This window comes from Uloborus diversus, chromosome 2 (genome assembly GCF_026930045.1).
Source record: "Uloborus diversus isolate 005 chromosome 2, Udiv.v.3.1, whole genome shotgun sequence".
Lineage (NCBI taxonomy): Eukaryota > Metazoa > Arthropoda > Arachnida > Araneae > Uloboridae > Uloborus > Uloborus diversus.
The window spans coordinates 123945155-123957188 of record NC_072732.1 but is presented as its reverse complement, the minus strand read 5'-3'; the positions used below and the strand labels follow the sequence as shown (position 1 = coordinate 123957188).

At 30.9% G+C, this 12034-nt stretch overlaps 1 protein-coding gene across 1 annotated transcript in view; it reads left to right on the top strand.

The window, feature by feature from the left end:
- LOC129217303 (carcinine transporter-like) overlaps positions 1 to 11563 on the top strand; it is a 32758-nt gene extending 21195 nt beyond the window's left edge. The window contains exons 3-10 of the mRNA XM_054851580.1: positions 1079 to 1233; positions 3563 to 3731; positions 3824 to 3950; positions 6798 to 6910; positions 7377 to 7591; positions 7750 to 7931; positions 8332 to 8495; positions 10428 to 11563. Of these exons, the coding sequence (XP_054707555.1) occupies positions 1079 to 1233; positions 3563 to 3731; positions 3824 to 3950; positions 6798 to 6910; positions 7377 to 7591; positions 7750 to 7931; positions 8332 to 8495; positions 10428 to 10476 (1174 nt within the window). The 3' untranslated portion in view covers positions 10477 to 11563. The remainder of the gene's footprint in view (positions 1 to 1078; positions 1234 to 3562; positions 3732 to 3823; positions 3951 to 6797; positions 6911 to 7376; positions 7592 to 7749; positions 7932 to 8331; positions 8496 to 10427) is intronic.
- The last annotated feature ends 471 nt before the right edge of the window (positions 11564 to 12034 follow it).

Sequence of the window (12034 nt, the reverse complement as noted above, 5' to 3'; positions counted from 1 at the left end):
ATTTATCTGCTGATATCTATTCATCTATCTATATATCCAACCATTTATCTATTTACATCTATTTATTTATATCTGTCTATGTGATGTTTCTGTGATGTAAAAATAGCAGAGCAATGAAAATTGTCGATATAACAAGTATCAAATAAGTAAAATATCGAATAAAATGTTCTTATCTATCTACACTGTTATGTCAATCAGGGAAGCTTTTGATTTTTTAAAATATGTAAAGACATTGTTGCAAATTATTGAAAGAAATCTTAGCTACAAACAATATAAAATGTAAAAGAAACAGTCGAAAACTGTGTACAATGAAATGAGCAAAGATTTTTACAACGTGTATACCTGTACAAATAAAAGAATTTAAAAAGAGTTTTAAAACTCTGAAAACAGCTGTTTAGGGGTTATAAAATCAAACCCCTTCTTCAGTGCATAAACAGAACGATGGAACACAAAGTCCGACAGTGGACAAGTGAACGAGAAAAAACTCACCCCTGTCTTAATTTTTCTCGTTCACTTGTCCATTGTCGGACTTTGCGTTCTATCGTTGTGTTTATGCACTAAAGAAGGGGATTGATAATTATAACCCCGCAACAGCTATTTTCAGAGTTTTCAAACTCTTCAAATGCTTTTATTTGTACACTAGAAAATTGCCCGTCAATGTATGACGGGTGAAAATCGCTTCTACATTTGAACGAAACCATTGCCTGTTTGGTGATATTTTGATAGTTGAAATTGTAAACCTAACTCCAGTGGATTAACTCTAAACTCCAGTAGGTAGCATTCATTGTTGGCTATTTTATCGTTTCTTCATTCTCCTGAAATGACAGTCTTACCAGTAAAACTGTTAAGTTTCCGGAACCAGTTCAGCCTTGCCACAATAAAGCTTTTCCCTGCATGTTAAATATTACCAAAACATATTATCAAATTATCATGCCGTGGGCGAGTTTCATTGTTCGCGGGTTACTCGATCATCGGCTATTATTTTTATGAGGATGTACTCACGTTGTCGTATTTTTAATCAATATGAAATGTATATGCAAACACTTTTTTACTGGATTTTTACTCCTTATCAAACCAGACATGGTCGCAAAGCAGCTTTCCTGACCAACATAGCTGTTGCTGCAGTCTCTGGCATACTGTCAATTTTCTCACCCATCTTCGCCGTCTTCGCCATTCTACGAATGTTGACGGGATCAACTGTGCCTGCCAACTTTCAGCTTCCTTACATTATCAGTAAGTACACTTTTTTCTTTCTTTGACACTTCAGACTCACGTGAATCAGGCGTTTCTGATCACGTGCACGAAACTTCCTACTCCATTCCCGACGGAGTAGAGCAAAGAATCTCATGCAAACGTGAGATCAAACTGGAATGTGATCAAGGTTCGCCGATATATGTCATGATATATATCACGATGTACGTCATGATATATATCACGATATATATCATGATATATATCACGATATTTATTTTGAAAATATCATGATAGTTTGAGATTTTCGATATTTATTTTTTCAACTACCTTTGCTTCAATATAAAAATTTTTAATCATAGTAATTTTGTTTATTTTTTATTAAAAATAACCAAAAGTTATGTACTGTATTTTTATGATGTATTAGTCCATGATTAATGTAACAAAGCAATGTAATATTGCTTTTTATTTTATGTTCATAAATATATTAGCAATGTAACAATTGTAATTCCTATTAAAAGTGCCTAATTAAATATTAAACATTGGTCTGAAAAAAAAAAGAAAATGTCTTATGATTGTGCACCGACTAATGCATATTTTTTATTTCTGAATCATACAACTGTGTAAAGAAGAAAAATGAGTAAAACAGCTAATGCTAAATTAACTCCATTAAAAATTTATAAAAATGTAAAATGAAATATTAGATATAAGTAATGAAAGAAACCTTAGTTTTAAGTCTACATATTGTAATAATATTATAAGAAAATAAAGAGTGATTTGAGGATGTGTGCATTTACTATTTTGAAGGCTTTAGTTTGTGCTGATTGAAAATATCGGATATATTTCAAAATATCCGAAATATATCAAAATATCGGATATTTTCGATATTTTCGAAAATATCATGATATTTTAAAACCCTGAATGTGATTATGAACTGCAGGTATTGTGGTTTCAGTCGTTTCTGATGTCGAAACTTCTTACTCTATTTCACATAGATTTGAGCAGTGGCGTGGCCAGGAAAGGAGCCTGGGGGGGGGGGGGGAGCGACGCCCCTCCCGAAACGTTCGGAAAATTCAAGTGTGGCGCAAAATCACGGGTTCGAAGGGGCGCATAACCTTTCTTAACGAGATCAAATATAGCCTAAAATAGTGTTTTAAGAGTTGAATTTCATAAAATAAGGAACTTAATTATCGCACCTCCCAAATGTCATCAAAAATGGTGCTTCCGGGATTTCAATTTCCAAGATTTTTCGGTAGAAAATCTTGCCTTCTCTCCCTCATCTAGAGTAGCCAAATAGAACTTTAAATTTTTTTTTAACCAAGAAGAGCTCCTATATATCCTACCCTTTCCACAAATATCACCAAAGAAGACTTAGAATTGTATTTTTTGAAACTAAATGTTGACAAATTTCTCGGGAGACCTACGGAACACTCTCTTTTCCACGAGCCCAAATTAAACATAACTTAAAAGTTCATTTCAGGCCTTCAATTTTGAACAATTTCCACCCTCCGTTTCTACAATCTACTTATAACCTAAAATTACGTTTTTAAAATTTCAGTATCATTTCTGGAGATAACCCCTAAGCCCTTACCCTCCTTCTATAACGTCATCAAAGTTAACCTAAAGCGCATTTTTAAAACTTAAATATAAAAAAAATACAGGGTATGGTTCCTAAACTCCACACTTTCTCCAACATTATTACTAAAAACAGCCTGAAAATACGTCTTCAAGATTTCAATTTCAAAAATTTTTCGCTCAAAATCCTTAAACACCTACCTCTCACCCAACGTCACCAAAAATAGCATAAAATCGCGTTTTAAACACTTCAATTTCGTATAGTTTCTGAGAGGAATCCGTGACCCTATAACATGACCAAAAGAGTCTAAAATTGAATTTAATTTCGAAAACATTTCGGAAGGGCACCCCTAATTCCCCACACCTTCCCAAGTCCTGACATATTTCCCAAAAATTGCGTAATGTTACGTCAATTTCAAAAATTCACAATATTCTCTCGATATTAGCCACTTTCCTAGCATCTATGGCAGCAGTTGAAAGAACAATTTCAATCTTTAAAGAGTGTGAGCCAATTTAAGAAGCAATACTGGTCAAAAACGTCTGAACTAAATGGCCTTGCTCTGTCTGATGTCAATACACAGAGATTCTGACTTGGAAATAACTGAAGAACTTTTGAAAAATATAGATATTAATGTTAAAAAAAAATTTTCCACGTAATTTTAAAAGAATTATCAACGCTATCGTTGGCGAAATATTTTTAGTACTTTTGATTTAAAGTGCACTTTATCAGAAACATGCATACATACACTGCTTTTTTAATATAAATTTTGAAATGTTAAAAAAATACTTCTTACAGCTGTTGAGCAAGTTGGACCACGACAGAGAGCTTGGTTGGTGTGCATTTCTTGGTTGCTATGGACCACAGGAGCATGTTGCTTGTCCCTTGTAGCCTATCTTTCAAGACACTGGACCACGTTGGGATTGGTTACCACTATGCCGATAATAACATTCATTGTTTATGCAAAGTAAGAATTTCCCGCTAAAATGTGCAGTCGCATATGCATATACTTGCATAAAATGTAAACATATAATCAAATTTACTTTGTAATTTTTACAGGTATTTGAAATCTTCTCCGAGATACCTCATAACTCAAGGTCGATGCGAAGAAGCTGCTGCACTTATTGAAGCCATTGCTGAAACCAATGGCTTTAAGCCACCCACCGAACTTCTCCAAAATTTAAAAGTGAGAAATTTTTAAAGTCTCTATTTACAGTATTTTATTTTCCTAATAAAGATCCAGTCATTTTATTGTATGGACGGGAGGAGGTTCGTCGAGAGCTAGACGAGCTTACTAATACTTATTGATTTTCTAATACTTCCTGGCTTTATTCCAGAGAGCCGTACGAACGAGATTAAAGCTATTCCCCCTCCCCTTTCCGTAAACCTACTTTTAGTCATCATTTTAATTTTTATAGCGCCAGTTGCAGTATGCACATCTGCTGTTTGTATTTGAAATTTAATTTAATTTGCTTTTTTTTTTTCGCCGTTTTGTTGTTTTAATTTACATTTTTTAGATTTTTCTTATTAACTTTTGTCTTTTATATTCAAAATGTATAAATAGTTGATTCAAAATATATACTATTTTGTTGATTTTTTTCATGTAAAATTTAATAGTTCTTTGGTTATTTTACCTTGGTTTTTGAGTTTTATGGCAGATTGTTTCCTGTGCTTTAAAATGATTTTTTCTTTTTTTAAAATAAAAGAATCGTACTTATTAGCTCTTAGATAATTGCAATGTAATTATGATTTTTAATCACTTAGAAAAATACATTTTGCAACAGTGTATTTAACAAATGAATACGCGAGACCTTTCATGTTGGTATAGAGCCCGCGCCCGCTGAAAGGTTAAAGTCTAATTCCCTTTTTTTTTTTTAAATATAAAAGAAAGCAAAAGTAGGAGAAACAAATTACGCAGATAAACTGCAGTAAAAAAAAATCCTCTGAAATAAATTTTTGAATAAGAATAAGTAAAGAAAAAGAATCGTCTAAAATAAACAGAAATTTTTGTTCTATAATTTATAAAGAAGCATCAATTTAATTAGATAATGTAAAAAGTAAAAAACTTTCTTAAAAAGTTATTTATATTTTCCCTTGCCAAATAAAAAACAATAATGAAATTTTATTCAAATAGAATAAAGACTTTTTTGCTTATATATTTTTCAAAAAACTGCCGAAAACATATATATATATATATATATATATATATATATATATATATTATATAAGGATATTTTGCGAGTCACTGAGAAAATGAAATTCTTCAAAATTACTTTTAAATCCCATTCATCTCTGAAAACTAAAGCAAAGTTGAAGGCATTTTAACATGACAAGTACAAGGCGTTCGATTCCCACACTAATTTAATCCCACAATGAATGCTGAAAATTTGTTTACTTATGAGGCTTTGAGCCCTGTAAATTAGTTTACTTTACATTATCTCTTTTAATGCAGAGAAGGGAAATACACAGCACACTTGAAGCTGAAATATTCGGAAATATTTTGTAGTAAGTTACCGTCCTAAGCCAGGTCTAAGGCAGAAATACTTAAAATACACCACCAGCTCAGTTATTCCATCCGAGGACTGATATTTCGTGCTTTTTAGCACTCATCAGCCCGGAATAGGAATCACATGAGCTGGTGGCGAAAATCCTCTTAAGGGAGCCAAGAGAGCCAAACAAACTGGTATCTAATGTAGAATTAGCACACCAGATGAGTGACTGCAGCAATGGTGCGGTTCAACTCAAAGATTGATGTATATAAGTATTCGGAAATAGCTTGAGAAAAAAACCTAAAATGCTGAGATTTTGTAGAAATATATAGCTAAAGAAAAATGGCGACACGCAGGCAGCAGATAAAAAATTATTTTAACCATGAAAAATAGTTTCTAGCTTCAAAAATATAGAAACTTAATTTTTTAATGTCTATGAAATTTTAACGAAGTTAGATACATTTTGACATTTCTACATGACACACATGTATTACACACATTTATTACATGACACACAAAACGTTCGATTCTCATTCAGTATACCAGTCAAACCCATGGTTTCCCCACAGTATCTTGGGTTTTCAATAGAAATTTTGGGTTTTTGGTTTTTTGATTCAATTTCTTCGGTTAGGGTTTTATTAATGAAAAAAAAAAACATTTATTAAGTATTTTAATGATTTAACACAATATTTTCACTAAAATATAATTTTTTGGATTAGTAATCTGCAACGGATGTTTCTTTTTTTGCACATGCGGAGTTGCTAAGAGTTTTCTCTTTCAAATTCTCAAAATCTGGAAAGGAAAACCCAAAATTATGAAACTTATAACTCTTAAAATTTGTTCCCTTTCTTATAATTGTTACTTTTGCAGTTAGTCAATTATAAATCTTAATAAAGAAAAAAAAACTGAAAATGAATACTGAAGTTGATGCCTCAATAATTAATTTATTTGAAAAAAAATTCATAAAAAATGGGGCAAAAAATCGCCTGCCAACTACTGTAAATTAGGTTTTTTTACTTTATCTGTCTTGGTGCAGAGAAAGCAGTTATACAGCTCACATAAAAGTTATTCGCAGTTGTTTGAGGAAAACCCCGAAAAATGTTACAGCGAGACTCCATATGAAAAAATTATCTTTACCACAAAAAATATTTTGTTAGCTGGAGGAATACGGGAACTTAATTTTGTTAATGCTTTTTAATAAGGAACATGTATAAATCAATTTCATATCTGAAGTTCAAACGAAGTTAAATACAGTTTAGCATGACTCAATTTGAAACTATGTGAATAAATTAATATTAATGTTTACTTTTAAATCAGTTCATTTTAGCCATTTTATTCTTACGTCAATGCATTTTTTCATGATTTTTCATAGTATGCAGGTAAAAAACTCTTTACGTTAAATTTATTTTAATAAAAAATTTATCCGAAACATATACATATATATATATATATTTTTTTTTTGCTTTTAATATACTTCTGTTAGATACATTTATTAACTGATGGTAATTGATAAAGAAAGTTTACTTGCTAATTTCTTCTTTTAGAAAATTAGTGAGAATGTGAAAAATGAAGATGTGAAAGCTACCAGTGAATCACTTTTTGATCTTTTTAAATACCCTCAACTTAGGAAAAAGCTATTCATAGTAACACTAAATTGGTGAGTTATTTTTTTTTATAATTACATATTTCTCCAGTATAATTATCAAAGTATTAATTAGTTTTATTCTAGGAAGTGTATGTTTCTGATAAATCAATACATTATGTATTTCAACATGAGATTTAATAATGAAATTATTACTTTTGATGTTATTATTATTATAATTATCATTAATATTAATTTCCTTTTGTTTTTACTTTACCCCGGATACTTTTATTTCAAGTCAAGTTTTGTGCTTTGTGAGTTTGTTTTGGAGCAGTATGATTTATTTATTTTTTTTATAACATCACATTTCATTCTGTTTTTCCATACAACAGTACGTAAAACAAAATTATCAAAACATTTTAATATTCTTTTATGCAATGAATTAACTATTTTTGATGATGTTGATGATGATATTGTTGTTATTATTATTATTAGGGTTGTTGTTGTAGTTATTGTTATCATTATACTATTATTATTATAGGTCTGCCATTGCAGTTGCTTATTTTGGATTAACATTAAATGTAACAAATCTCGGAAAAAATGATTTTCTAAACTTTTTTCTTCTTTGTGCTGTGGAATTACCTGCTTTTCCTTTGGCATTGGTGGTTATGGAGAAAATTGGACGCCGATGGTCTAATACCGTTTTCGTATTGTTAACAGGAATAGCGTGTTTGGTGCCTTCCTTTTTAACTAAAGGTAAGCTGCATGGATAATTTTCCAAATTATGAAAGTTGAAAACCAAAAATAAAATTCTGCATGATTGTGATGATTTTACTATATTAATGGGAATTTGCTCTTTATTACACACATATGTATAATGTATATAATATATAATACATGCCTATGTTTTTCAGACGCGGGAACTTCTGCGATAGTTGCTTCTATGTTGGGAAAATTTGGTTCAGCGGCAGCATTTATGGTCATCTACCAACAAGCTGCTGAGTTGTACCCTACATCGGTACGAGCATTGGGGATGGGTATTGGTTCCGTGGTATCTTCTCTTGCTGTAATCTGTATGCCTTACGTCTGCTACTTGGTAAAGACTTTCTCTGCATCTTTTATTTTTAACATATTTTTGGGATACTTTTAGTATTAATTTTGAAAATCATTTTCACAAAAACTCAAAAGTTTTACTTTTCGACAAATTAATTTTCCTAAAATAAAAAAGATGTTTTCAAATAAGTTATATTTACCTCTGTCATGCTTACTTATGCAGAGCATGGAATCTACAACAGACAAAAATTAATTTATGCTCATAACAAACAATACACTTCTTTTTTCCATTTGGAAAATCTTCAGTTTTTATATTATTAGAACTTTAAAGGAGTACTTCTATTATCCACAAAAACTCCATAGAATTGTATCATTCAAAGACCGTAAATATTGCTTACTTTCTTTTGATTAACTCTAAAATTTTGAAAACAATAATATTTTAGGGAATTTACAACAAAGCCATTCCTTTCCTTATTATTGGAGCATTATGCGTGTCTGCTGGCTTAGTAGCCCCTTTAGTTCCTGAAACACTCCATCGACACCTGCCGCAGACGATTCAAGATTCTGAAGAATTCGGAACAGGAAAAGGATGCTTTCCCTGCTGCAGGTACATTGCAATTTGTACCTTAAAATAAAATGATGATGTTGCAAACTTTCTATAGTGCCTTCGGCGTTCATATTTTGGTCTATTTAAAAATAAAATTTAATAACGAGATCTTGATGCACTAATATCATTGTGGGAAAATTTAACGAGACTGAAAAGTAGATGAGTAACTTCATTCAAAGGATAAAATTTGCGGGGTTATTTCACAAAGATTTTTTTTTTTTTTTAAAGAGAAAATACAACTTTAAGGGATCTAGCAGGACCAACGATTTTCGTTTTGATGGTAGTACATGATAAAAGTATATTAAAACTTCTGATTGCTACAAACCTTTTGGCTGAAGGAACCTAAATCATTTATTTTTAATTATGATGACTGGTTTAATGAAGGTGATGGTTCTCAAAACTTAAAACAATGGTGAATTTTTAAGCCAGAATTACGCATAAAATGAAATAAACTAATGATTTATAAAATGTTTGAGAGGTATTTTTATCAAGAAAATAAAAATATTCAAACTGATATCTTTTGATCGATGAAGGATACGACATCACTCTATTAAAAAAATGGTAGAAAAGTAGGGGATCGTCAATGACCACAATTTGCCACTTTTACAACAGAAGGCAACAAAAACAAAATTAACGTTAAAAAAAAAACATGAAAATTATTAGAAATTACTTTTTAAACTCACAGTTTTCGTGAACTTTCAACTAAAATAAAGAGGGAATTTTAACATGCAAATAAGTTGCTAATACAGTGTACATTATTAAGTACGTTTTTAGCCAGAATTTGTAAATTTTAAAAAGGAAATAATGTTGTAAATATACAGTAGAACCTCCCTTAAGGGACACCTCCGAATAAGGGACGCCTCTATTTAAGGGACAGTCACAGAGAAAAAAAATTACAAAAAACTATGACGAGTGCAAAAGAAAGAGTGAAGTTACGGGAATTCCAAGTTTCACTTTTCCTCTAAAAAATTTATTGAAGAGAGTTTAACATTAACATATGTTAAAGAAACAAATATATATTGTAAAAGTTATCCTGAAAGTTAAATGCATGATTTACCCACCCAGATATTTATGGGTCATTCTTTAAAAAGTGTAACTTTTCTGTCACACGCATTTTACAGTAAAAACTTTATAAGGAACAATTCATTTAACAATGATTTTTAATTTCATCAAAAATATATCTATTTAAACCTGTCAACTTTTTTTTAATAATAATTTTTATGTTAGTATATTTTTGGTTCACAACATGTGAATTCTCATCTTCGTGGTTTGTCACACAGATTGTGTGACGGTTTATGTTGCTTAATAACTTGTTTAATTAAAAGCATATACTTATTTATTTATTATTCCTTTCACAAGTATCTCAAACACTAATTGTTATGGGGGGGTCCAAGGGTTACCCCCCCCCCCCCCCCCGAAATTTTTCAAATTTGCAGCCTTGAAAATGCGTTTTAGCTTTATTTTTCCAAAAACTTGCAATTCCACTTCGGGTGTCACCCGTCTGGGGAGTGGGGGTGACACCCAGGCGGACCGCCCCTCCTGTAATGATGCCACTGGTTAATGAAGTCTCTCCATTGACACGTCGTTGCTCCCTTAGCACCAGAAAAAGTATAACTTCAGACACATGATTAGTTGTGTTATGCTTTTAAACAAATACAGATCTATCATCAAATATGATGACGAAAGCTAATTCGAAACCACCTTTTAGATGTACTGTAAAAACTATTCAATCTCAATGAAAATTGTGTTCAACTTTTTGTCATAGGACAACTTACTACATGGTTTAAAATGATCAATAAATTTTACACATTCAAGACAATATTTATCAGGTTGAATGAGTGCCTCGAAAGTTGAAAACTATGTCATGTTCACATTTTATGTTTAAATTTTAGACTTCATAAATCTTTTACGAATAAAATTGTTTTCTTTCAGTAACAATGAAAAAGATGAACACGAAATTGAAAACACTCAAAATGTCTGAATCATTTGAAAAATGAAACATTTTCTTTGAAGACAAGAGGAAGACAGCTGAAACTGACCAGAAAATAATTGCTTAAGCTTCAGCATCAAAATGTGATATTTTATAGTTTTGTAAGTTATTTTTTAAGATTACATGTCGTTTTGAACATGAATTGCTTTCAGATACAACAAGCTAACTGAGTTTCATCTAAAAAAACCCCGACAACGTAGAGCCTGATTACTGTAGAGACTCAGGTTGAGAATCAATGCGCTATAACATTTGCAATTTTTAGTTTAATGAGAATTGCATGAATTTGTCAGGGAATTCCTTTGCAAAATAAAATATCGATTTTTTTGCTACATTTGATTCTGTACAGCTAAAATTCTACAAATGTTTATCCACAGTTTGAAATATTTTTTAACTCTTTGTTGTTCATATTTTAAAAACAGCATAGTACATTGAAGTACACTTGGCTACAATCTTAGCAAACTTTTATTTTCGTTATTTTATGTCTTAAGAGAGAAAAGACAAATGTATATGTTCATTATATACATAATTTAGTTTAAAAAATGAGTAAGAACCAATGCAGTGCAAATGCATTTAACTTTTCTAACGTCAATGTGTGACTACTTTCTTATCATTTGTGATCATATGCATGGTGTTCATTACATACATAATTTACAGTTAAAAATGAGTAAGAATCAATGCAGAGCAAATGCATTGAACTTTTCTAACGTTGCTGTGTGACTACTTTCTTATCATTTGTTATCATATGCATGGTGCTCATTATATACATAATTTACAGTTAAAAATGAGTAAGAATCAATGCAGAGCAAATGCATTGAACTTTTCTAGTGTTGCTGTTTGACTATTTTCTTATCATTTGTGATCATATGCATGGTGTTCATTGTGAATTTTTCTAAATTCACAGAAACTTTAACATTACTGTGTAATGTTTTCTTCTATTTATTTTCCTATGGAAAAGTGTTTTTAAATTTTTAGCAAGTTCATGTATTTCATTCAAATAATAAATATTTTAAGTCATCTTTTTTAGATGTTGAATGTAAAAACTGTTTCAAATTTTTTTGTATATAAATAAAAATATGCAATAAAAATTGTTGAAAGCATAATTGAATGCAATTAATCTATTAACGCAAAGAAATACAAAGATAATTATGCTGTACTACATCGGTGTGATTTAATTTTGATGTCAGAAACAAATTCCTTAATCCTTAAATGCATATTTGCACTTGACAACCAGGGACGTCTCGATAAGAAGTCATTGTGACCTTCTAAAAATTTCCCTTATTTGGCAAATCTTACCTGACGATTCGTTAAATTTGGCTACATAATTCAAGACCAATTTTTAAACTCCCAAATGTCCCCTTTTCGCAAGATGTACTAAAATATGCGTACCCATATTTTATTATTCGGCAAAATTTAGGCTTCCATTTGTTAAATTGAGAAAAAAAAAGTACCTAACATTCTAGTAAGCATACTCAAGAAGCAGCAGAAAAATTGTGGCTTACTGTATAAATCAGTGACTCCCAAAGAAACCCATGCCAGCCTCCAAGGGGTC